Here is a 27237-nt window from a genome sequence, read left to right as displayed (position 1 = left end):
TTGCTCTAATTGCATGTCCATTTACAAAACATCTTCAGCGACAGGGAGTTTAGGGGGTTCCCGGACCACACCTTACTATTTTTCATTTCAGAATGTTGGCAGCTCTGCATAGAGGGTCACGTCAGAGGTCAAATTCGGAACAACTCTAGACTTTTTTGCTTCGATTACATCAACAAATAAACGATAACTTTGCAGGCGACTGTTTGATTGGTTAATAGAATTTGACCTCTGACATGACTCTCTATGGGATGTTTTCAGATGTTAGTGTAGCGAGTATGCGAGCGGATCTAACATCTAACTTTAATTAGATTGCTTGGATTTAAAAAAAGTTCCTATTTTTGCAGTTTCCGTCATTTTTTCGCAGAAGTTGCACATACTGAAAATATCTTATACAGATTTGTCATAGAATTATTAAGGTCAAGCTCTGTTTTGAGTACAATCCAGCCATTTTTGACAGTTTTGTGCCCCTTGGACCTAGAGAAAATCTTATTATTTGCAGTGTCCTTTCATTTTCTTCACAAATGTTGCACATACTGAAATGAAATTTGGTAAACAGATTTATCATAAGAATATCTAGGTCAAGCTCTGTTTTGGGTATGATCAAGCAATTTGGGACAAAAATAATGCTCCATGGACTTGGAAAATTTTTAATTACTGTAGAAGTACTTTTTTCCGCGTGGTACAAATTTACGGTATGTACACGGTCACAAATTTTCCGCGGAAATTTGTCCAAGCGTACTTATTGTAAACGTAAGGCATATAGTGACAGTCTAAGAAATCTGCGTAATCTTCTACCCGCGGATTAAACAGAAATTGAGATTCTGCGGAATTATGACCCCGTGGAAAAAAGTATGTTTACAGTATTTTTTTTCGGGGGGGGGGGGCACCCCCTTTTCACAATTTTCGAATTGCCTTGGCGGTATATAGGGATTATAAGGTAATCCAATAGCTCATGTACAAATAAACAGTTGCTACTTATATTTTATCTACTTAGGTCAGTCACAACTGGGGTTTTGAACCCAAGACCTTATGATTATGGAGGCATCCATTGAAACTTTTTTTTTTGTATCATTTTGTATCTTTATTTGACAACTTTTCAATATTGTAAATGAAAAATATTAAAATATAGAAAGCATATAAAAATAACTTATATATCCTAAAAAAAAAAGTATTAACCAATATCCATTTTAGTTAAATTATTTATGTCAGTTTGGTAACATCATCTTATAGGCACTTTATGGTAGTAAATTTTTGTGCAAAAAGAAAAGCATTCAATCTTTTGAAATACATATATATTATTATAACAGTAACTTGATCGGAAGGGTCGTATCACATCAAGTTGACAGGCGCGGATCATCAGATCTAACGAGACGTGAAGCATCGAGTTTGATCTGATGATCTGCGCCTGTCAATGAGATGTGATACGGCTCTTCGGAGCAAGTTGCTTTTATAATGATAAATTTATTATATACCCCCTCATAACTAGCAAAATATAGCAAAAGAAAACTTAAAAGGTCAATTGTATAACATTTATCCATTAAATCAAGCATAATAACAAGGGACTTTTTAACGCGCAAGAAAAATAATGTCATGTTTCTGTGTACTACGTCATCAGTTTCAGAGAGTGGAGATATGGATTCAGAAAACCACAGTGTGGTGATCCGGAAAGTCGGATCACGACGTCACGTGATTGCGTAAAATCAACAGTAAAATTGAGTGATACACATTAGGTATATAATAAAAGTAGGGATCACATAATTTGCAAAGTAATTTTTATGACATCGAGTTAGAGCTCGAATGTCATCTAGCTGGCGTATGCTTGAAATCATTTACGCAACCGAAGGTGTCAGCTGATGCATCCACAAAAGAAAATAACAATAGCAATAGATCAGTGTCTTTGAAAATGTTCACATTGAATGAAATCTTGAAATTAGAATAGCATCAATTGTAAATACAACTAGAGCCGAGCTCGTTACAAAGCAACGAGTAGGTCTTCCGTCCTGTTTGACCGAAAGTAACTTTTATTTTTAAAAATAGAGAAATGACGTCTCTAATGATTTAAATCCAAATCTATGTTGAAAATTGCAAAAGTAGGCCATTTTTTGCTACTTCCTGTTCGACCGGAAGTGACGTCGACGGACGGAAAATTAAGTTTTATGCTTCCAGTGACAAGTATTTCCCAAAAACGTGTCAAGAACGGCAAAAATATGCATTTTCTGACTACTTTCGGTTTGGCAGGAAGTGACGTCACAGGACGTTTCTTGATGATCTCAATAGATTCTACTAGAGATTTTGAAGAACTTTGCTTCTTTGATGTATGACAAATTCGCAATACTTTTTGAGATATCTGGAAAAAACATTCGGCCCCTCTAGATCCCCTAATTTAGGGGTCAGTCCTTTTTCCGATATATCAACTGAAAGATCTTGTAATTCTGCACAAATTTTGTCCTATATGTTTTTACAAAATTTTTTAATTTAGAAGATAAAATGGAAAATATGTGTAAATTTTCGCTCTTTTTGGCGTTCTAATTTTTGACCCCTATATAACGCCATTTTGAATATAGAAATCGAAAAACAAAAATCGGCATGCACAACTTCAATCCTTCTGTTATCTAAAATCAGTAGAATTTCTGCTCAGCTTTTGTGGTTTCTGAGCCTTTGTCTGGAAATGAAAGCCTATAAATTTCCATTTAAAGGGGAATAACTCAAAAGAGGAAGTAAATTTTTTAAATGTTAGACAACATTTTGATAGAGTTTAATAATGTCTATAACGTCTGAAAATTTGAGCAAAATCCGTTGAGAAATGAGTGAGATATGAGGCCTCAAAGTTGGCGTCTAGGAAAAGGAAAAAAAAAAGAATAATAAGAATTTAATCTTAATCATCAGAATCAGTAGAAGGTCTTCCGTTGGAAACGGAAGACCTTAATTAATTCTGTTACAAAACAAAGATACTATATTTATTTAATCACAAGAAAAACACGATAGCTGTTGTGGATGAATTTAGAAGAAAGGATGCGTTGAATGACATGAATAACATTTCGGAAGGATAAAAATGCAACACAAACAACCCAATAGGCGGTAACATAATCAAAAACAGAAACACAAATTCTAGAAGATTAAAAGATTGAATCCTAGATAAAATCTCACCATTACCTTTTTAGTTTTGTAACAAATTTAAATATTTTATCTTAAAAGCTGAAGTGATTACTGTGCTTCTCCATTTCCTCTAATTCTCAATATTCTGTATGTCAATATCAGAATTCGATCGTAGTCATAATAAAGCAGAGTCAAGGTGGTTGTTGTTTAGATGCACTAAAGAAATGCTTAGACTTTGACAATTAGAATAATGTTGAAAAAAAAATTGAAGGTTTTATCAAAGGTCAACCTGTCCAAAAATTTATTTTTACAATGTTGATCAATGATAGTTTTCACTAAAAGTGCAGAATAAAGCAGGTGTATTTTTTTATAAATATGCAAAATTTTTTATATATATATATATTTTTTCTCAACAAATATTTTTTAAAAATATTTTTTTTTCAAGTGATACTTTCTATCTGTTAAACAATGATATAATCATGAAATGTAAAAGTTTTAACTTTATACCTTGCATTATTTTGGAGTTATTGTAAAAAAAAAAATTTGGACATGTTGACCTTTGATGAAACCTTAAATCCTTCATAGTTCTTCAATGGGCTGAAAAGAGTAATTGTTCAATGGTGTCTAGTCAATTTGAACCCTGCTTTATTCGGACTATGATAAAGACCCCAGGCTGTAATTGTGACATTTTGTTCAAAATTATGATTTTTTATTAGTTTACTGGGTCACTAAATTGACCTATTGCTATATCAAAAAATTCTGTAGAAAATATATTTTTCATGTTTGATGCCATTGAAGCTTTTCAGGCTTTTGATTTATTATGAATGTCCAGGAAAAAAGTAATAACCTTGAACCTTGCCTCTAATATAAAGCGGTCAAATTTAATTTCACTGATACCATCACTTAGTGATATTGCCTTCTCAATTCTGTGAATATTTCATTAATTTTTATTACAAGAAGTATGAGAAGAATCCTACCTTAACTTATTTAAATTTTAGTTAATAATAAGAATGAAAAATTGCTTGCTTGGTCAGGGCTAGTGATTTCATGATCATGCAGGGCTAGTAAAAATGTTTGTAAGTAGTTTGACTGGTCTAGTACTTGTAAAATTTAATGTCCAACTGTAAAGTAACAAAGCCATTGTTATTTATCAGTGTAAAAAAAATTAAACTGTGTGCAAGTAAAGTTTACTCTTTTGACACACACATTGCATGATCTCTTGACTTGCTTGTACTAAATTATATTCTCTTTTAGTTATATTTAGAGTACGAGTTTTCTACTGTATCAGAGATACAGGGCGGGGCTTAAGGCGAGAGCGACAGCTCGAGCCGGGCCCCGCCCTGTATCTCTGATACAGTAGAAAACGAGTACTCTAAATGTCTTGTGACACGACCCCTAAAACCAATCAGGTTACGGTATTTTACTGTTCAGCCAATCAGATTACTTCATTGTTGAATATATAAAAAAAAAGTTGAGAGAGCGCGCTAAAACTGTAGCATTGCGATGGAACATGTGGACGCTTTTGGGGAATTTGAGCTGGGCAGCGATTTTGATTTATTAGACTTGCCGTGTTTAGATGAATTCCTAATCAACGAAATCGATGATATAACATTATCTCAAGTTTGTGAGACGATAGAATTCGAAAACGCGGCATATGAAGGATTGATGGACCTCTCCCTATCCCCTGTGCCTGGCAATGACAATAGCTCGTAGATGGAAATCGAAAACAAAGACATTGTTTTGAGCGAAAGTCGGTTTGCTCAACCGGTGAGTGATACTGATATTAAGAATCTGATAAAAGACCAAAAACTGTAAATACGAAACACAACACCAAATGGGCGATGAACCTATTTGAGAAATGGCGGGCCAGTCGAGGAGCGGACATTCTCGAGCTTAACCACATGACTGCAGAACAGATGAATTTTTGGTTAGCACGATTCGTAATGGAAGCCCGTAAGAAAGATGGTACAGAATACCCACCCCGATCAATCTACCTGATTTTGTGCGGACTGTTGCGATTTTTGAAGGACAACGGAGTACACGACAAGAATTTCCTCGATGAGTCTAACGGAGAATTTGCAGAATTCCGGAAATTAGTTGACGCAAGGATGAAATCCCTTATCGACAAAGGACTGGGGTGTGATATAAAGCAGGCGGACCCTATTCTCCCCCAAGATGAGGAAACCCTGTGGCAAAAGAGCGTGTTTGGAAGGGAAACCTCAGAGCAGTTGCAACATACCGTATTTTTTTATGCGTGTAAACTCTTTGGATTACGAGGATACGACGAACACCACAGTTTACAGTGCGAGCAGTTCAAAATCGGAGAGGACGGTGCTGGACGATACATCCAGTTCGCTGGGAGGGCCACAAAAACCTATAAAGGCGGCTTAGGACATCTGAATGTGCAGTCAAAAAACCTGAAGCACCATTCTCCCCCTGGTAAGTACATGTACTGTATTTATTTATTGTAACTGTTAGTTGATCCCCCCCTTACACCCAAACATTCAAAGAAATGTACATACTGTAGTTAACTTCCTTTTATTTATTGAAGGTGATCGCTGTATGGTTGACTACTTTGAGCTGTATTTAGAGTCCCTGGGGAATACGGGTGCATTCTTTTGACGGCCATTACCTCCCACAGACGAAATTCAGATACGTTTCGGTCAACAATTGGTTGGAGTAAACAAGCTGAAATCATTTATGAAAACAATCGCTGAAAAGGGTGGACTGAAGGGAAATTTTAGTAACCATAGTGGTAAACGTACTTGCGCCACGCAGTTGTACTTGAGTGGAATTTCCGAGCAAGAAATTATGCGACGCACGGGGCATAGGTCCGAGAAAAGTGTAAGAAAGTACAAGCGAAGTAGTGAAGAGATTGATGTTGCAGTGTCGAAAGTTTTGGATCCCCCCAGAATAAGTCCGTATGTGTAAAATCTGAAAATGATGTTGAGCCCCCAAGAAAGAAGGTGAAATGTGAAAGTTCCTCAGGCTCAGAGGAATATCGTTCCGGTTTGAGGGAATTCCGTGTTCTGGAAGATCTTACCAATTCAAACAATAAGGCAGTTTTTGCTAATTGTAGTTTTAATTTTAGCATTGGCAATTAAGCGGACTTTTACAGTGTAATTTTTTTATATTGTAAAAAAAATATTTGAAAATTGATGTTGTTTCAGATTCTGTTTAAAAAAACTTTGAAAAATTTATGCTGCTTCAGATTTGTTAAAAAAAACTGAAAAATTGATGTTGCTTCACATTATTTTGAATTTCATGCCAGATAGCTGCATTAAACATTTTAAAATTTACACAGGTCTCTTTCTTTGAAATTTACTTGAGATGTTGGCGGTGATCCAAATATTGTTCGTGCTGTATCAGGGATATTTTGCAGATACAGTACACTTTTGTCCTCATTTGCATAAAACACGCCCCTCAAAAGTGTACTGTATCACAGTTACAGCACAGTCAATTTCTATACAAAAACACCAAAGTCGTGTCACAATTGTCATTAAGTTTTAAAATTGTCACAATGATTGCATGATGTCCTTAACAGAGCAAAACTTTTAAGGCAAATTTAAAACCAGAACTAGTGTGTTCATGTAGGATCTAAAAGAGGGAAAAATACCTTCATTGTTGCATGCTTTTTGGCTGGTCGACAATTTACTATATGAAAGGTCATTAACTGTGTTTACATTTGTTGTAGTTCCTTGACTCCAACAGATCAAACTTGTGTGTAAACTACAGACGCAAGTTTCTTTTTATCCATTTGAGGGTATTTAAGAAATACAACTTCATACAAAATACTAACATTATTATGTATATCTCATTGTTGTTTGCCAGAATTGCCCAATTTCAAAATCATTATTAACAAAAGAAGCCAAAAATTGTTTTTCAAGCAGCAGCAAAATTTAGCCGGGATATAAGGAGAAAATAAAGTCCACAATTTTAAATTGAGTCCAAAGTTGACTTGATATATTGTGCCCATATACAACATGCAAGACAAACCTATGTAATAATTTGTTTGATTTTATGATATGATATTGAGAATGAATATTTTCTAAATTGATAAGCTGGAGTAAGGGTAAAATATAAGTAATTAATATTTCTTATCCAGTTTCTTTCGGTATGAAATAAATATTCATCTAAAATTTCATTTTTGGGGTATGGAGAATTAAGGAGATAATGGGTTCTACTGATAGAGATTGTTTTCACTCTCAAGAAAATACAGTCATAATAGAATGAGATTTTTTCACTCTAAAGAAATGAAAAGAGAAATTAAACCTGTCAAAATATTAGTTGAACATGATGTAATCTCTTTATGCTTTGACAATTCTCCTTTTGTATAAAAAGATTTTCTCAGTAACCTAATATATTTGATAAAATATGAAATTGTCTGAATTTGAATGGAATTTGCAAATACTGAATCTCAGTTTAATAACACCCAGGAATTTATATCTTGACCTGCGGGAATAATTAACAACACAAATATGTGGCTTTAGATGGTGAGGTTTTAGATTAGTATCAGAGAGAGAGAGAGGTGGAGAGAGTGAGAAGCTAAAATCATAAAGTGATTGAATAATCTACGAAGAATAAAACCCTCTTTAAAAGCCAGGCTTTGTGATTGAAAACTATAAAACAGTCGCTGTTTAATTTCTGCTGTGTTCCAGCAGATACTTATCTGTCCCTTTAACTTGGGTCCCTCTTTTGTCCGTGGGATGGTTTATAGCCTTATTTTAACTGCTCTATGAGCAAGTTCGTGTTTATTTTCCTTTATGAAGGAACAATTACAATTACTTTTCAAGATTTCAGAGCAAATGATTGTTAATGTTATGTGTGCATGCCAAATACTGCAATAATTTTTTTTTTTAAATACATGCATTGTATTTTATTTCACAAGTGATCACTTATCTGTAAAAAGAAAAATTGAAATGAATTCCAAATATTTTGAGATGAAAAAGTTTAAGGCATTAATATAAATGATTCCATCTTCTTTCCCCAAGGGACCCCTACCCATCTGGTCTATCTTCTGTGGAATAAGTGACAATAAGGTTTTCTTTCATTTTTGGACAACAGCTGTCAATTATTGAAAAGATAAATGTACTGGAAAATGATATTTAAAACGTACATTGAATTGTTTTATCTTTCTCTTTTGGACAACAGATGTCAATTATTGAAAAGATAAATAAAATGTATTTGAAAATGAGATCTGAATTATTGATACTTGATTTTAATTTTGTGTAAATATGCTTTTTAGGAATATATCTAGCTAGACATTGATTTGTACTGGTAACTATATATCTCTTCACTGCTACTAACCCTTTTTAACACATATTTTTTTTTATCCACATCTGTTTACCCCAAAGCCTTGCTGTTTAAGATATTAATCTCACATTTGCTTCATCATGGTGACATTGAAAAGAATACTTTTGATTTCAGGGGCAAATTTATTTTTATATTATGGTTTATTTTTTTCATGCAGACCTTTTTCGATTGCTTATTATTGAAATTAAATTAAAATTTAAAAGGGTTAACAAGAAACGAATTCCAATTTCTTGAATGATTGAAATAGGTCTGTAAAATTGTTTAAATTCTAAAAAGAATTAACTCATGGAGCACTGTTTTAACTAACTTGCATTCTGGAAAACTGCAACAACAGTAATAGTGTATTTTGAATAATTTTCAGAAAATCTATAAGTGAAGCTTATGAAGAATACCCCTTAAATTATAGCAGGTTAGTTGATTACACAAACAAAAATATACAGATGCGAATGTCTTTCTGATTTATGTATGATTTTACTTAAAATATGAAAGTAGTGGGGGTACCTGAGAAGTCATGAATTTGAAGTAAAAACAAATCTATGGTAGAGTTTATTCCTTTTCCAGAATTAAGAGATTTCTTTCTCATTTCCAGAAAAAAATGAAAAATATTTAATTAAAATTTTTTTTATGCTCCTTAAATTTTTTTCTCTTTCTTTTCAGCAAATGCATGAATAACGAATATGAAGCCTATGTGTTAAGTGTTGGGGATTTTGATGAAAGGGTGTTTTTGGGCAGTGAGGCTGATGAGGAAATAGGGACCCCCACAAAATACAGAGAGGAAGGTGCCGGAGAGCTGGCAGAAAAACTACAGGCCAATCTACAGCAACATTTTGATGAGGTCAGGACATTGCTCCTATATATACTGGTAGTCATGAATGCTATTTAAAGTTTGTTGAAATAAATTTCCAAGTAATATATGAAATACCACAAGTAAATGAATATAAGAAACTTTGATAGCATTAGAATGGTCAAATTATGGAATAGGAGACTTGATTTGCTATTCATTGTTATTTGACCTTGATCAGAAATGAAAGAAACTAGGAAAGTGCACCAAGAAGACTTAAGTCAAACTATGGTTGTTTTTTTAAACATGGAAAAAGATCTCAATGACCTCATTGTTTTTGGCAGAAACACACTTTCATATTGATCTGATGATCTTCATGCTATTTCCACACTGCATTTGTTCAAATTTCTCAAAAATGGAACCACACCTCTACTTAAGAGGAGCAATGTGATTTTTATGTGGTTGATGTAAAGGATGCAGTATGTACTTTTAGTTCTGAACAGTATACATGGAGATGATATGGATGTTCTATCAAACTTTGGCTGAGATATCACTAACCCATTGTAAAATTATTTACATTCAATCAGCTATCCTTGTCTAAATTCTATAACTGTATACCTAGCAAAGTACACATGGGTCAGGGAATAAAATAGTAGTACATATTGGATTCACTTTCTTCTGCCTGTAATCATTAACAACAAAAGCATGAAATATTTCTGAACACTAGTTTTCTGCAAAGGTTGTTTAAAACAAAAATCAGTCAGCTTTGTTCACATTTCTTTTGTGTGTGTGTGAAATGCTTGATCAAGGCAGGTTTTAGCTAGTACGGGAAGAAGAGGCAAAAAGCATTGGCCAGTGTCCAGTGTGGCAGTGTTATAGCTGGATTTGGTGTCCCAGCATTTAAAAGTGGTGGGACCCTGCAGGACACAAACTTAATGTGGTCAGGGATTGATAACTCCCTATTGTGGCCTTATATGTATGTCTTTAAACTGGCACACTTAACTGTTAATTATACTATTCTTGGTAAAGCCTATGTAACATGGGATCTAATGCTTTTTATCAAGGTTTAATGGAGTTTCACCTGCTATGTGTCAAAGTTTTATAAAGGCTACAAAATCAGGAATATATAGCATTTTCCGAGAACTTTGGGCTCTATCAATTATCCTCTGGTAAAATCAATTTAGTTGGTTTGCTGGTGTGAACGAAGAATCATGTTGACATATACCAAATCAAAGAAAATATTTAGTAGGATGCATTGATTATTATTATTATTATATGCTTTGGTTATTGCATTTAACAAAAGAGACAATCAATTTGAATCATTTAAAGAAAAATGTATCTGAAGCAATTGAATTATAGATTATATATAGAACAAAAATTTCCCCCTCAAAAATCTTGTACCAGGTATCTTTAAGAATTCTAGAAAAAAAAAATTAATCTTGTCTAGGGGAAAAAAACATTAATAATCACAATACATTCATGAAATTGAAAAAAAAAATGAAATGAAAGTTTGATTACATATTAATATTTAGAATTAACAAACACTGGTTACTTTGTAATCATCATAATTATTAATGAGAGATCTTATTAGAATACTAGAGACTGAGTAATTTGGAGAGCTTGGTGATACAAATATTATTATTAAATGACTATTGATTCCTGCAACATCTACAGGTAGACAACAGGTTTAGGCAGGTTTTCCCTCTCGCTGTGCTAACAAAGAAAATCAGCTGATTGTGCTGATCAGACAGGATTTATTTCCTATGCGAAGGACTATCACCCACTGTTAATTAGTCATTAGGCCTCAAAAGTTGATTTGACAGTTGTGGATCACCCATCAAATTGTGAAAAGCAGGATTTAAAACTCATTGGTCTCAAAACGAAGTGATTATTTCTTTTAAAGAAATTAGCAGATGTTTAAATTACAAACAATGATGGAGACCCTGTGATTGAAAGATAGGATCGTGTGTTTTTAGCACAGAGAAAACAAAACCAAAAAAAAAAAAAAAAAAAAAATCATGGATAAATTTTGGAAAACTTCCAGCAGCAATAAAACCTATATAGGCTTTGTTAGTGTAGAATGATCAGTTTCCTTATGAGCTGACACTGAACTGGAACATTACTATCATTAGGAAATAGTCTATGCAGTGAACTTTCTCCTGAATATGCAGGAAATAAATTTAATATGATGGTCATCTATGAAGGACAGAATCCAGGGGCCTGCAACTTCGTAAGACCACAGCTACACTTTCCAAATCAGTGCCGGAAAAAAACGTCCAGGCACAAAAAAGCTGTCCGGTGTGTTTGTCAGAATCACAGTGTGTGGCCATTCACTGATAGTCCTTGTTACTCTCTCTCATTTGAACAGACCAAGTCCCTGGCCCCCTCCACCCCTCTGACGGGCCGGCGGTACCTGAAGGAGAAAGATGTGAGTACCACGCCAGTCTCCACCGCTACACAGAGTGTGGGCAAGCTACAGAATCTGTTAGTGGGACGCAAGGCTTTACCCAGTGATGACCTGCTGGATATATTTAGGTAGGTATAACGTAAATATATCAGAATTCCATTCCTTCATATCTGGTTTGTGGTTTCAAAGCTTAATGAATATTTTTCAGATTATATTAATATTCAAATCTTGTTATCTCAGAAAATATTGATTCAGAAGAATATCTTAGGATTTAAGATGTCTTGGTTAAATAATTAAAGAAAACATGGTTGAGGCTTCCAACTTACTTTGATATATGCATAATATTGGAAATGTATTGGTGTTCAAGATGTTGATGTTCAACTGTATGTCTATAAAATAAATTTGAAGGGGGAAAATTATTTAAAAATTATAAAAAGACTGGGTTAATATGTCAGTTGCAACAGCAGGGTCATTTGTATTTCTTTAAAATGTGTTTTTATGGAGAAAAGAAAAAATGATTGGTCTTTTCTCAAGACTAATTATGAAATTTTATTAAAAATTGACATGTAAATATATAAAATTTCTTATAAGGATATCAAATTTAGATAAAAAAATTTTTTAGCTTCAAATATGTATGAAAATAATAATAAAAAAAAAAATCCACTTTAAAATGGTATTGCAAGTATCTCCATCCCTTCCCCCAAGTTTTGCCAAGAGCAACTTAATTTCTCAACCCGTCAAAGTTCTTTTATAATGAAGTTGAAAAAAGGATATCTTTTTAACACACCAATGTGTTTACTGTGTGTGCAGCCAGGTAATCTGCAAAAAAAGGTCAAGACATCAACTATTTTTGTCTGAACTTTTGTATTTAAATCTTGGAAGTCTTTGGTTTTCAAAGGAAGTATTTCAGAAACCCTTGGCTTTTAGTACTACATAGATTTAAATCTTGTGTTTTTAAAGAACTTGCTGATTTGCAGTTTTTTGGTCAGTAGTCACTTTCTGTAGTATATGCCATATAGAGACAAAAGTTTTTTTTTAAAGAACACTAACACTAGGGTGAAAATGAAAACAAGGAAATTCAATATGTTTCTGGTCACTTTCCAATTTCTGTAAGTTACTTGGGCAGGTAAGAATGGCAATTATGATTCACCCTTGATGATAAAAACGTGTTCATGCTGAAATACAATTGAGAAAAAGAAGCACTTTTAATTGCTAATGTATACAAAATTTGATAAAGCAGAGTAATTTGTATGAAAATGTAGTTCATTCTTTGAAGTTTTGAGATAAAATGAGAAAAAAGAAATTTTTAAATTGATTGTAATTATTTGAGTAAACACTTAAAATTTCCAATGAAGTGTGGGGGTATTAATCCTGACATGCTTCTTCTTTTGAAATAAATTTGACACAGGAAATTTAGTGCACACAATTCAAGTATCAGTTAAATGAACATAACAAGCACAGGAATTTTTAAATGATCTCTCGGTTCAATGTATGCCTCCTCATCTCAACTCTAAATAAAGAGAAATAATAAGGCCAATTTATTTTATTCAGTGGAATTGAATTGGGTTGTTTAAATTGGCTTTCTCTATGTTTGATCTTGAAAAACTGATTAAAACAGAATTAACAGTTTAAAAGATACATATGATATTTTTGATTCATGTGTGTAACTGTACTTATCTCCAGTATTGACAAATGGTGGCCTTGGTATGAATATTAGATTTATTTGAGAATAATTCTCTTTGTTGTGTAATTTTCTGATGGATCTGAAACAAGATCATAAAGTAAATGCAGTTTGTTTGTGTACCAAAGTTCTGCATTCATTTTACATGTGTCGATGCTACAGAACACATAAACGGTAGGGGAACTTCAATATTCTTTCAATAAAATTTTGGCAAAGAATGATATGAAATGAATTAGTGTAATTTGGCCCCACATCTAAGTTATATTTGCTAGGGTGGACTCTGGTAATGAAAATTCTATATTAAGTACAGACCAAGGCAAAGTGACAAGAATAGATTGAGGAGTTTGTAACCCTTAGGCCATACCAATTTGTAAAATAGTTCTTCGGATTTTCAAAAATAAAAAGTGAGGCGAGCGAGCGAAATTTTTTTATAAATATTATTTTTTATTTTGGGTTTCAAAATTATGAGGCGAGCGAATATAATTAATACATATATATATATATTTTAATAAAGTGTGATTTCAAAGAGCGTGAACCTAGAAAAATTAAGATAGATATCATTTGCATACCACATGAACTTATCATTCTTAACTTTTTGGAGATTTTTTTTAATAAGTAAAAATGTGTCAAATTTCAATGACTTTACTTTCATAAATGTAATGTTTTGAAACATCTTCTCTGCTTCCATTTCTATTGCTGTGTATGAAACAACTTTGTACCCATTGTTTTTAACTACAGTACACAGTGTTGTGCAATTAAAAAAATCAAGTACTAGCCCACAGGCTAGTGGCAGCTGCAAAGTTACTAGCCCAAATACAGGGGCAAAAATTAAAATAAAACTATAAAATAATGTTGAAAAAGAAATTAATTGCTGATAAAAGTCAGGGTACTGAGGTCATTCTTTTTAAAGTCAAAGTTTAAATTCTCAATATCAAATTCAGTCATGTTTAAATTATTATGAAATAAAATTAAAATGAACTTCAATAAATTATCTTCCCTTTCTCTGATCATTGCACTAGCTCATTTAGAATGAAATTAAATTCATTTTGTTTTCATCTTAAATCATTCAAGACAAAAGAAATATATTTTATGTGAGTCACAAAACACTTATCTTTCAGTTGATTGAGTGATCGTAAATAATTTAAAGATATAGCTGCATGCATTTACCATAAACGGAGGAATAGAGGAAATTCGGATTAGGAAAAAAACGATCGCTTTTGGAAGTAAATAAGTCAGGTAGTTCTGCAAAACGGATAAGATTATGGAGATTTATTGACAGTAGGAGTATGTTGTCTGGAAAATATAAACTGGTTTGGAATTTTATAGCCAAAAAACGAGTTAAAATACCGGTTGTGCTTTTCATGTATTGCATGCGTAGTTATATTTTTTACTAGCCCGACGGGCTACCTCCTTGTAGAAAACCACTATCCCGACCCCCAAAAATGTTAGCCCCGGGCGTCAGGGGATGCTAATTGCACACCCCTGGTACATATGATCAGTTAAACAGACATGGTGCAAAACTTCACAAACTGCTTCAATCTCACTGTAAATCCCGCGCATCTGTCATACATGTGTATTTGGTGCAAAAAGTTGAGAAAAAAAATTGTTGTCGGATTTTTTTGGAAGCGCGCGCGGACATTTTTTTTTAATATTATAATTTGCATTTGTAATAAATAGAAGCGGCGAATCCGACGAACTATATTAGAAATTGGTATGGCCTTAGCTACATATATAATGTTTATGATGTCCATCTTTCATATGTCTGTCCCATTTCATATTAAACCTTAGTTTTAAATAAACTATTTAAGATAAATTTATCAAACTCTATAGACTGATACATGTAAATGAGAGCTATTCAAATCTTAATGTTTTTTTTATGTTGACCTTTCCTTTGAACTTTGACCTTACTTTACTTTAATTTACAATTCACTCAAAGAAACTATTGAAGACCTTTCATTGATGCTCATACTATGATGCAAATTGCTGAAAATTATTTAGTTTTATCTAAATTTTCTGATTTTGACCTTTGTTATGACTTTGACCTCAATATTCCTAAGTGTGTACCAGTAGTTTGCTCAGTTTCAATGAATATTTTTGTAGTTTATTTAGTGTATCATATCATTTAATGCACACAGTCTGAATCAGCCTTAATCAATAGAAGCTTTCTGTATACAGTTCATGTTTTAGTTAGTAAATGTGTATATTCAGTATATCAAACATGCTTAATGTGAGAATTCTTGTTGTAGTGAAATAGGTACAGATCCCAAAACGAAAATTATGGAAAGACTTGATGAAATGGGCAAAATTTTCTGCAACCATTATGTACAGGTAAGTTATAAATAAAGATCTAAAATATTTAGTGGGTATATTTGGTCAACGATGGCATCGCAAAATGAAGCAAAGCAGCATTCGACATCCATCCAGATGCAAATGACTTCACTTCCATTTGTAGAGCGCTAATTCACTCAACCACAAATATTTACATTCAATGTGATTTTCCTTATGAAATTCATTAAAAATCCACGACGTTCAAATTACTATAACACACGCGAAACCTTGTCACCGCGCGTTAGAATACATAGTAGGAACTATATGCAATTTCAATACTCTAGGAACACCAAAATGTAAAATATTTTACTTCAATTTAATGAAAAACTATAACCCTGAAAAATTAATGTAAAAATTCACGTAACGTGCGTTAAGAATTAATTTGTCACTTTTTTCCGCGCAATGTTTGTTTGCGTAAGTTAACTTTGCAACGTCATTTAACGTCATTTGACGTCACAAATGGCTCTTACATCTATTAACCACGGCAGTTTTGAAAGGCGCTAAATTCACATTAAAGATTAACGAAATAAGCAATTATGAAGAACAAAAATTAGAGAATGTAAATATAATCATTGAATTCATATTTTTGGATGTCTTCGGTCCTATAACACACGCGCGGTATTCAATTTTTCGGCACGGCCAGGTGTGTTATAGGACCGAAGACATCCAAAAATATGAATTCAATGCTTAAATAAACACACATGATTTCATTGCTATATACCCCCAACTGTGTTGTGAGGGAATAATAAGGGGACATGAAGGCTAACTTATATGTCATTTTGAAGACACTAGAAAAGAAAAACACAACTAAATGAATATGAGTGAAAATTATTTATGTATTTGAAGGAAACTGAGGACCATGCAGGTTCACAGATTGAGTTTGCCCAGAAACGGCTACAGTTAGGAGAATGTCTGTACTACAAAATGGTGGAAAGTATACTGTTTAATGAGAGAAAGAGGATGGATAACAAAGAAGGCAAAGCAGCCCTAGCGGTAAGTGACTTCTCTTAATTCAGATTACCTGACTTTGTCTTGAGATTTTTAGATTATTATTGAGATATCAAATGTGCTATGCTGATAATGGATTTGTATTTGATTTCTAGACACTGATGGAACAAGATATATTTCATAGAACATTGTTTGCTTGCTGTTTAGAAATTGTTATCTTCTCCTACAATTCTCAGAGGTGAGTTATATGTATTGAAAATCTTTAGATACTGTTGAGGTACTTTTTTCTATGGGGTCATAATTCCACAGAGTCTCTGATTCTGTTCAATCTGCTGGTAGAAAATTACGCAGATATCTTAAGACTCTTTTTATATACCTTATATTTGTATATAGTTCAATGGGACAAATTTCCGCGGCAAATTTGTGACTGCGTACATCGTGTAAATTAATACAATGTACCACGCAGAAAAAAAGTACTTGTACAGTATATGTATTGGAAATTTCCATATGCTATGTCTTATTTAATATTGTACATACAGTGATAAATGATATAAATTGTTTATTCGAAATATTTGAATTTTTCAAACAGAGAGATTATGAAAATGTTCTAAGTGCAGTGATAATTATATGAAATATTTCAACTAAGGGCATGTACAAGGAAAGTAATGTATTTTTAAGGTCCTTTCCTTGGATAGTGGAAATCTTCAACCTCAGTCCTTACCATTTTTACAAAGTGATAGAGATAATTATCAGAACAGAAGAAGGATTATCTCGAGATGTTGTCAAACATCTCAATCATGTAAGTCTGACTTTTCTCTCCTGTGAAAGGTCTTGAACAGAGTGAATATAAAGAAAATCATTTGAGTAGATACATTATGACTCAGTACCTCAGAGATCATCATTGTCATAAATGATTTTACAAACAAACAATAAATCAAAATATTTGTATTCTGCAAGTTCTGATTGAAACATTTGATTGCCAATATATGTATTCTGTTAGGGCTGTCACGGGTACCCGAAATGACCCGGAACCGCGGAACAATTAATTCGGGTCGGGTACGGTTCCGTTTTTCTGGAATTCAGTTCGGTTCCGATTTGTATAATAGAGTAGATTTTACTATAAAATGGCGTCAAAAACAAGAGTTTTGTTAGTATATTGTCATTAAAAGGCAGGGTTTCAGATTGGCGTCGGCCATTTGCCAATAAAAGTTTACCTGCCATGTTGGCCTATAAGTTTGACATTGAACAGACACAATGGCCGATTATCTTCTGTATGTAAAGGCCAGTCGTATAATTTTTCCTCCATTCAGATCCGATTGTTTTTCTCTACTTTCTGCAACTGCCGATTCAATCAGCCAATGACATTTTGGTATAAATAGATCTTGACAAAATACTCTATAATTTTATTTCCAAACCCAACTGCAAGGAGCATAAAGTAGTGATGAATGTTTAAAACATCGAAGGAATTCATTCCATGTTGTTATTTTTACTGCCATGATTGAATATGGGGTCAGACTAATAGCAGGAAACGGACAATGTTGCAAGGTTTTACTAAGGAAAAAAATAGTCTAGGTAATCTTTAAACGTAATTATACATTGAATATCATCAGAGATACAAGTCTAATTTTTGGATCACTATTTTTAAAAATTGTAATCCCAAGAAATAAATACATTTACATGTAATGAAAGGTGGGACTAATATAAGTTAAATACCCATTGAATGGAATTAAAAAAAAACAATTCCCATTCTGTTTCAATATATTAATTTTGTTTAAAAGAAACAAAATAATATTTCCACCTTATTAAAAGGAAAATTAATATGCATGTTTGAATATTTTATGTAATAAAATGACTATTTTGTAAAAGTCTGACAGAAATCTGAGTTAGTTTAACTTTTCTATTGGCCTATAATTTTAGGAAGTTTAGGACAGAATGGCCTATAACTTTTCTGGTAAATATGCCAGATGTCCTATAGTTACTTATTTCAATCTGAAACCCTGAAAGGTGATTTAAATAATTTGGTACAGTTGTTGTCTAGTCAGGAGGCTATTTTAAACTAGTTATAATGTTGCAATTTCTAAGATTAAATGAGAATATTCTTTTTTATTGCTGAAAATAATACAAATCATGAGCTTTTCTTCCATTACCTACCCGACCCGAGAAACCCGAAACCGAACCTCAAAAAATCAGAACCGACCCGACCCGAAAAATTTTGGAACCGTGACAGCCCTATATTCTGTTGATTGAAAAAACAAAGTTTTTTGAATAACATTAAACCAAGTAAACTTTAAAAAAAACATTTTGGCATTGTTGTCTAGAGAATAATAAAATTTAGTTCATTGATCACAAAGTTACTTATACACAATACGTCATAAATTACAATGCTGGTTATGTTCATTTAGATTGAAGAGAGTATTCTAGAGAGCCTGGCTTGGCGGGGTGATTCTCCATTGTGGGATGCCATCAAGGAAAGCAGTGTTCCCGGTTGTGAGGATGTTGTGCTGCCCAATGACCATGATGGGGTGAAAGCCTCACCCGTCAAACATCCAGCGGTCATCAGGGTTACGGAAACTCAGCCTCAACAACCAAAGAAAGGTAATATTGTCACAAGTGCAACATTTTCTCTATAAGAAAACGTTTTCTAAAATATTAGATGTTTTCAAATTATTGTCATGACTTCGGGGGAGGGGGTGTGGTGGTTATGAAATGAATAATTTTAACTTGTGGTTATTTTTATCTTATAAATTAATGTTAGGTAATACTTTCAAGATGTAAAAGTATTTTCAGTTTGAATTCTTAACACCTGCTAACAGTAATCTACATTTTGATTTGGATTATCCACAGATCCGTTGATGTCCCCGCCAGCAGGTGTCTCGGCGGCCGATCGCTTCAGCTCCCCGTCACCAGGGAGTGCCAAAAGAAGACTCTTCAGTGTCCTGACCCAGCCCCTCGATACACCATTGCCTGTACCAGTGTCCTCAGAAAATACTCCCACAGAAAACAGCACTAGTTCAGGGACCAAGACTACACAGATTATAGCCTTCCAGCAGGCTCAGACAAACGATGGAAGACAGGTACAGGGCAAAAGTCACAATCCAAGGAGACTACCAGAGACAATTTACCTAACAGTTTTTAAAAAATTGTCATTTTATTCTATTAGATATACTTAAGTGTCAATATATATATATGATTATCCCCTGATAGCTACCTTCATATAAATATTTTTGAATTCTGGTGTATAAACTGTAGTGGAAAAAAAATGAGACTTGTTTTCAGCATGTTCATGAACAGGTACATTGAAATAAGGAGCCATTAAAGTCAATATGATTTTTTTTTTTTTATCTCAGATCCTCATCCCAGTCCATACTATAATCCATTCAGGAGCAAAAGATGACAAAAAAGACCCTGCTAAAAATAGACCCAAGAAAACAGGCTCGTTGGCTCTCTTCTTCAGAAAGGTTTTGTATAGTTTTGATACGTTTGAAAAACTTAAAATTTATAAATGATTTTATGATTGAAATTTTTCTTTGAGGCTTATTTTTAGCTCACCTCAATGAAGTTGGGGGAGCTTATGTAATACCCTCGGGGTCGGCGTCCCAGGTTAAGGTTAAGTTTTTTGGAGCAGTTTTCTTTTTAAGTACTTCTATGTCTTATATTGATTAGACATGCATGGAAGATGCTTCTAGTGTGTTTCATTGTACCAGTCAAAGTTTCAGATGCTGCAATTTCAGCAAAGGAATGACCAGGTTAATGTTTTTGGAGCAGGTTAACATTTTTGGTGCAGTTTTTGGTGTAGGTTTCATTTCCAAGTAACTATAAGCCCTATGTTGACCAAACTTGCATGTATGATACATCTAAGGATGCATACTACCAGGCTTGCTTCGGATGCTGAATCTGACCTACATTTTACGGTTGAGTGAACAGGTTAAAGTTTTTGGTGCAGGTTTCATTTCCAAGTAACTATAAGCCCTATGTTGACCAAACTTGCATGGATGATACATCTACGGATGCATACTACCGGGCTTGCTTCGGATGCTGAATCTGACCTACATTTTACGGTTGAGTGAACAGGTTAAAGTTTTTGGTGCAGGTTTCATTTCCAAGTAACTATAAGCCCTATGTTGACCAAACTTGCATGGATGATATATCTAAGGATGCATACTACTGGGCTTGCTTCAGATGCTGAATCTGACCTACATTTTCCGGTTGAGTGAACAGGTTAAAGTTTTTCGTGCAGGTTTCATTTCCAAGTAACTATAAGCCCTATGTTGACCAAACTTGCATGGATGATACATCTAAGGATGCACTACAGGGCTTGCTTCGGATGCTTAATCTGACCTACATTTTACGGTTGAGTGAACAGGTTAAAGTTTTTGGTGCAGGTTTCATTTCCAAGTAACTATAAGCCCTATGTTGGCCAAACTAGCATGGATTATACATATAAGGATGTATACTACCAGGCTTGCTTCGGATGCTGTATCTGACCTACTTTTTGTTGATGAGTGAAAATGTTAGTTTTTGATGCATGTTTCATTTCCAATTAACTATGAGTCCTATAATGAGCAAACTTGCATGGATGATACATCTTAGGATGCACACTAATGGACTTGCTTCAGATGCTGAATTCGACATACATTTTCAGATAATAGATACATTTTCAGATAATAGACCAGGTAAAAGTTATGGGTGCAGGTCTATTTCCAAAAAACTATAAGGCTTATATAGCATTGTATAAACCAAACTTGCACAAATGTTGCATCAAGAGATGAAAACTCTCAAATTTGCTTCAGATGCTGGATTTTAATTACATTTTCATGAAGAAGAACTAGTTTAAATTTTTTATGTAGTTCTATTTCAAAATCAGATTAAAATTGCTTAAATATTTTCATTTTTGGAATGTACACTTCTTGTTGGTTAATTGTGTGACTTTGCCTTACTTAAAGACAACATTCGTTGAGGTGAGCTCTGTAATCTCTGATTACCTATGTTTGTTTATAAGTTCTTTGTTTATCCTTTTCAGCTTTATCATTTGGCTAGTGTGAGATTACGAGATTTGTGTGAACAATTATACATTGATGACATTGATCTTAGGAGGAAAATGTGGACTTGTTTTGAGTATGTTCTTGTTAACCATGTGGAGTTGATGATGGACAGACACATTGACCAAATTATTATGTGTGCAATTTATGTAATGGCTAAGGTAAGGAATGATAATGAAAGTGATACTAAAAGTAAGAACACCACAAAAACAAATTCAGTACTCTTTTACTAAATACATGTATTACACTAGTATCTTAGGAAGGTTTTACAGGAATTAAAACTTAAAATCTTAAATTTGAGTCCTTTCATGTTTCTGTGTGTAAAGATAATTGGTTGAAAAAAAAAACGAAATAAATGCATGTAGTTTTAAATTTTGTAATTTGTTCAAATTACTTAACACAGCAGGAAATATCTGTTCAATAGTGAGTTAAGGATTCAAATTTCTATTGCTATGAATAAGATTTATAATTGTTGTAGGTATCAGACCATCCACAGTCTTTCACAGACATCATGCGATGTTACAGACTACAGCCACAAGCTGAAAGTCACGTAAGTCCTGCTGGGAGGAGCATTCCTTATTAGAATCGAGGAGTGAAGAATTTATATTCTTTATATTCTTATCTTTCACTCAATCTTCTCTTTCTTATTTTTGCAGGTTTACAGAAGTGTTCTACTGAAATGTCGCTCTAGAAGGAAATCGGGAGAGAGTGACAGCAGTAAGAATGGCACAAGTGGCCAATCTTCCCCAGTCAACATAGAGAACACAGATAAAAGTAAGGCATAGAATAGAATTGATGATTAAACATGTCTTATCTTCTACTGAACTGCTATTTCAGAGGTCATATACTTTCTTTTCTCAGAGAGATCAGAAAAATTGTCAACAATGAGATCAACAAGTACGCTCCCCACCCCTCACCCCGGGAGCCACCCCCCTACCCCCACCATTCTGATTCAGTCTGCTAGTGGGGGTGAGGAAGGAGAGGAGAGGGGTGATCTCATCATGTTCTACAATAGGGTAACTTATTTTTCAAAGCATGTTGATTTTGAGGAAATGTTTTCTGGGAATGAAACAATTTTTAGCTTTACATCATTTCTTGTAGGTTTTCGTAGAGAAAGTTAAAAAGTTTGCACAGAAGTTTTCTGCTCAAAAGAATTCTAAGGTAAGTATTATTTGAAACTAAGTGTCTTTGAATAGAAAGTTTGCTGTACATCTATAAAAACAATGTTCCTGAGATGATGACTTGGCTTCCATTTAGGAACTAAATTACATGTATATTCAGAAATTGACATTCCTATAAAGTAATATGTATGGAGTGCCAAATTAAATCAAAGTAAGTAAAAGAAGATACATTATAAAATTATTTTGAGATAACTATTCACTTACTGTGCACAACCATTGATTTAATTATGATAGGAGTAGGAGGTTGAGTAGTATCCTCTGTGTCACCCAGAAAAGTAGTTGAACACTGCTTGAATATCAAAAGAAGTTGCTTTAAATATTCAAAGCACTGTAATTACCATGGTATGTCACATTCAGGTTTATGTTTTGCGAAAGCTGTTTTGCTACATTATTGGTATTGATCCACGTATATTATTACAGGATTGTCCACCTCTGTCACCTTTACCAGTGGTCAAAAGTCAGTCAGCCTCTCCTAGGCGAGTGTCCAGTAAACACCCTATTTATCTCTCTCCGCACAAACCAACCTTACATGCAACACCCATGGCAACTGGATTGTCTTACTCTTTTCAAAAGAGTCCTGCAAAGGTACATGTAAATTAAATATATACATGTAGTTTTTGGTACCAAAAAAAGTCGTATTTAGCAAGGAAAAGTATGGAAACTGAAAATGTCTTTTAAAATATATAATCCATTCCTGTTTTGATAGGATTTAAGGGCCATTAACAACATGATAAAAATGAAAGACTTTAGGGAGGGTAAGAAGATTCTGGGTAAACGTCAACTGGATGTCACCATGGAAGAGGAGGATGCTCCACAGACCAAACAGCTGTGTACATACTCCTTCTTAAAAAGGCTACAGAACGTTAGCAGCGACAGACAGGAAGCCAGCGTCCTGAAACTGGACTAATTCATCTCTTCTTCTGTCATTATTCTGTCATACCGATCTCAAGAATTTTTTTCTGTTAAATTGAATGGATCAATAGAAAAACAAGGACGAGTTCAATATGTATTATTTTAAATGCAATATCCTACGAATGGTAGTCCCAGGAATATTCGTGCAAAATGTAGATTAAGTCCTTGTTTGGTAATTTTCAGTGTGCAATCTTCAGTAAAACTCATTTAGATAAAACAAACATTGAATTAACTCATCTTATTTTGATCAATTGTCCATTATGTGTACAATTCATTGTAAATCACACAATGTGCAGATATGTATAGTAGATGTAAGAACAGTTTACATAGGAATGGAATTCTCTTTGGAATTGTGCTGATCAATTTTGCTGTATTTTTGTACAGTGTGTAAATATGTGTACAGTATCATTTTGTATAGTCAGGGATTTTTTTTTATATAAACAATATAAAAATGAATTTCCTTTGGAAGTATTTTATTTGTAAACGTCATATTTATCCAATTTTTAGCATTTTATAAAATGCATAAATGCCATTTTAATTTTGAGAATATGTGGAAAAACTTTGTCAAATCATGTTTTTCTTACTAGTATACATTTTTTAAAGATGTCTTGATTCATTTCAGTCCTATCTGTGTATACTTACAGAATGTTCATGTGCATGTATGTATGTCAGAGAAGGTGATAAATCCCTGTAACTGATTATTTTTGGCAATTTCTTTTCCTCAACATTTCATTGTAGAATTCTAATTTGAATCTTACAAAAACTATCTCTTTTCTACAAAGCAATTGCAGATTTCATTTTCTTAGAATAATTGTTTTTAAAAGGTGTAAAAGTTCTATAACGTAGCCTTTTGTTCTGAGAATATGCCAATGAAATGTCTCCATCTTTCTGTCCATATCGGTGAAAAATTTGATAGGTTTTACTGTGGAATCTCGGGGAGTGAAAGTTTTGTGTTTCCTTAACACATCTTGTTTTGAAATAATATTTATATGGTGCTCTTTGTTGAATATATATTGTCAAATTAATATTACATAAAATTTTTAAAAAATATTTGCATATTAATTTAAGGTCAATAAGTTGTTAAATTTAGTGCAACCTTTTCTTTAACTATGAATATTTGAAGAAAAAAATTGTTATGAATGGAATCACAATATGAAAAATGTCATAGTAAATAAAATATACAAAGATTTTTTTCTTCATTGATTTGTTGTCAGTCCCCAACTGGTAAAACTGGAGGGTATTAATTTAGATTTAGTATCTGCTCCTGTCAATGGGTTTATTTCACTTGGTTTTCCGGACCTTTCTTTTATATAGGCCAAATTTTGGTATACTAGTTTAATTTTTAACTGTTTAAAAGTTACTTAATGTCAGAGTCAAAATCATCTGTTTCTTTTAAGATGTCTGTTTGGTAATACGAATGATTTATAAAAATTATGAGTATAGTTCAAATGAAGGACCACACCTTTTCCAAGGGGAGATAAGTAAGGAAAATAACATTTATATGAAAGCTTCTTGACTTAATGTAGATTAAGTTTTTTCACATCATAACCCCATGGTCCATTGTTTACAATAGGGGATCAAGTTTTATCAAAGAATTTAGGAAAATATCTTTAAAAATTTTTTTTGAAGAACAGCAAAGCTGTGATAATTGATACATCCTCAGATGGTTTTTGATTCAGGTTTGTTCTAATCATGACCTTTTTGGGGGGGGGGGGGGGGCAGAATAGGGGTTTGAAGTTTTACATAAGAAAATGGAGCAAAAATCTCTCAAGAACAGAAAAAGCCATGTTTAGTCATATTGACATGTAAGTAATCTCATGTAGTGATGATTCAAATTTGTTCAAATCATGACCCTGGGGGTAGGGAGGAGCCACAATGGAGGATAAGATTTTTAAGCTCAACTGAGCTGAAAGCTCAAGTTTTTTAGCTCACCTGAGCCGAAGGCTCAAGTGAGCTTTTCTGATCACATTTTGTCCGTCGTCCGTCCGTCTGTCTAGCTGTCTGTCTGTCCGTCTGTAAACTTTTCACATTTTCGACTTCTTCTCAAGAACCACTGGGCCAATTTTGACCAAACTTCGTACAAAGCATCCTTGGGTGAAGGGGAATTTGAATTGTTAAAATGAAGGGACATATCCCCTCGCAAGGGGAGATAATCAAGAAAAGACAAAAATAGGGTGGGGTCATTAAAAAATCTTCTTCTCAAGAACCACTGGGCCAGTAAAGCTGAAACTTATGTGGAAGCATCCTGGGGTAGTGTAGATTCTAAATTGTTCAAATCATGACCCCCGGGGGAAGGGCGGGGCCATAATGGCCGATCAAAGTTTTATATAGAAATATATAGGAAAAATCTTTGAAAATCTTCTTCTCAAGAACCACTGGACCAGAAAAGCTGAAACTCATGTAGAAGCATTGTGGGGTAGTGTAGATTCTAAATTGTTCAAATCATGACCCCTGGGGGTTGGGCGGGGCCACAATGGGGAATAAAAGTTTTACATAGAAATATATAGGAAAAATCTTTGAAAATCTTCTTCTCAAGAACCACTGGGCCAGAAAAGCTGAAACTCATGTAGAAGCAGTGTGGGGTAGTGTAGATTCTTAATTGTTCAAATCATGACCCCTGGGGGTTGGGTGGGGCCACAATGGGGAATAAAAGTTTTACATAGAAATATATAGAAAAAATCTTTGAAAATCTTCTTCTCAAGAACCACTGGGCCAGAAAAGCTGAAACTGATGTGGAAGCATTGTGGGGTAGTGTAGATTCTTAATTGTTCAAATCTTGACCCCCGGGGGTTAGGCGGGGCCACAATGGGGAATAAAAGTTTTACATAGAAATATTTAGGAAAAATCTTTGAAAATCTTCTTCTCAAGAACCACTGGGCCAGAAAAGCTGAAACTGATGTGGAAGCATTGTGGGGTAGTGTAGATTCTAAATTGTTCAAATCATGACCCCCGGGGTAGGGCGGGGCCACAATGGGGAATCAAAGTTTTACATAGAAATATATGGAAAAAATCTTTGAAAATCTTCTTCTCAAGAACCACTGGTCCAGAAAAGCTGAAATTCATGTGGAAGCATTGTGGAGTAGTGTAGATTCTAAATTGTTCAAATCATGACCCCCGGGGGTTAGGCGGGGCCACAATGGTGAATCAAAGTTTTACATAGAAATATTTAGGAAAAATCTTTGAAAATCTTCTTCTCAAGAACCACTGGGCCAGAAAAGCTGAAACTGATGTGGAAGCATTGTGGGGTAGTGTAGATTCTTAATTGTTCAAATCATGACCCCCGGGGGTTAGGCGGGGCCACAATGGGGAATAAAAGTTTTACATAGAAATATTTAGGAAAAATCTTTGAAAATCTTCTTCTCAAGAACCACAGGGCCAGAAAAGCTGAAACTGATGTGGAAGCATTGTGGGGTAGTGTAGATTCTTAATTGTTCAAATCATGACCCCTGGGTGTTGGGCGGGGCCACAATGGGGAATAAAAGTTTTAATATAGAAATTTATAGGAAAAATCTTTGAAAATCTTCTTCTCAAGAACCACTGGTCCAGAAAAG

General features: G+C 33.8%; 1 protein-coding gene and 1 pseudogene across 2 annotated transcripts in view; both read left to right on the top strand.

The window, feature by feature from the left end:
- LOC134236077 (retinoblastoma-like protein 1) overlaps positions 1 to 24119 on the top strand; it is a 29819-nt gene extending 5700 nt beyond the window's left edge. Inside the window, exons 8-24 of one of the 2 annotated variants that reach the window (XM_062718256.1) lie at positions 8771 to 8818; positions 9067 to 9244; positions 11559 to 11725; positions 15525 to 15606; positions 16453 to 16599; positions 16710 to 16792; positions 17233 to 17353; positions 18957 to 19149; positions 19399 to 19628; positions 19902 to 20012; positions 21575 to 21754; positions 22072 to 22143; positions 22250 to 22367; positions 22455 to 22609; positions 22695 to 22754; positions 23195 to 23359; positions 23481 to 24119. In XM_062718256.1, the coding sequence (XP_062574240.1) occupies positions 8771 to 8818; positions 9067 to 9244; positions 11559 to 11725; positions 15525 to 15606; positions 16453 to 16599; positions 16710 to 16792; positions 17233 to 17353; positions 18957 to 19149; positions 19399 to 19628; positions 19902 to 20012; positions 21575 to 21754; positions 22072 to 22143; positions 22250 to 22367; positions 22455 to 22609; positions 22695 to 22754; positions 23195 to 23359; positions 23481 to 23681 (2311 nt within the window). In that variant the 3' untranslated portion in view covers positions 23682 to 24119. The remainder of the gene's footprint in view (positions 1 to 8770; positions 8819 to 9066; positions 9245 to 11558; positions 11726 to 15524; positions 15607 to 16452; positions 16600 to 16709; positions 16793 to 17232; positions 17354 to 18956; positions 19150 to 19398; positions 19629 to 19901; positions 20013 to 21574; positions 21755 to 22071; positions 22144 to 22249; positions 22368 to 22454; positions 22610 to 22694; positions 22755 to 23194; positions 23360 to 23480) is intronic. The other variant, XM_062718257.1, reaches the window with a different exon arrangement.
- LOC134236079 (uncharacterized) lies at positions 4501 to 6259 on the top strand (annotated as a pseudogene).
- Positions 24120 to 27237: the final 3118 nt, after the last annotated feature.

This window comes from Saccostrea cucullata, unplaced genomic scaffold, assembly GCF_032062105.1.
Source record: "Saccostrea cucullata isolate Sc308-1 unplaced genomic scaffold, CSIRO_AGI_Scuc_v1 ctg525, whole genome shotgun sequence".
Lineage (NCBI taxonomy): Eukaryota > Metazoa > Mollusca > Bivalvia > Ostreida > Ostreidae > Saccostrea > Saccostrea cuccullata.
Note: the sequence above shows the minus strand (reverse complement) of the source record. Positions and strands in the feature narration are given on the sequence as shown.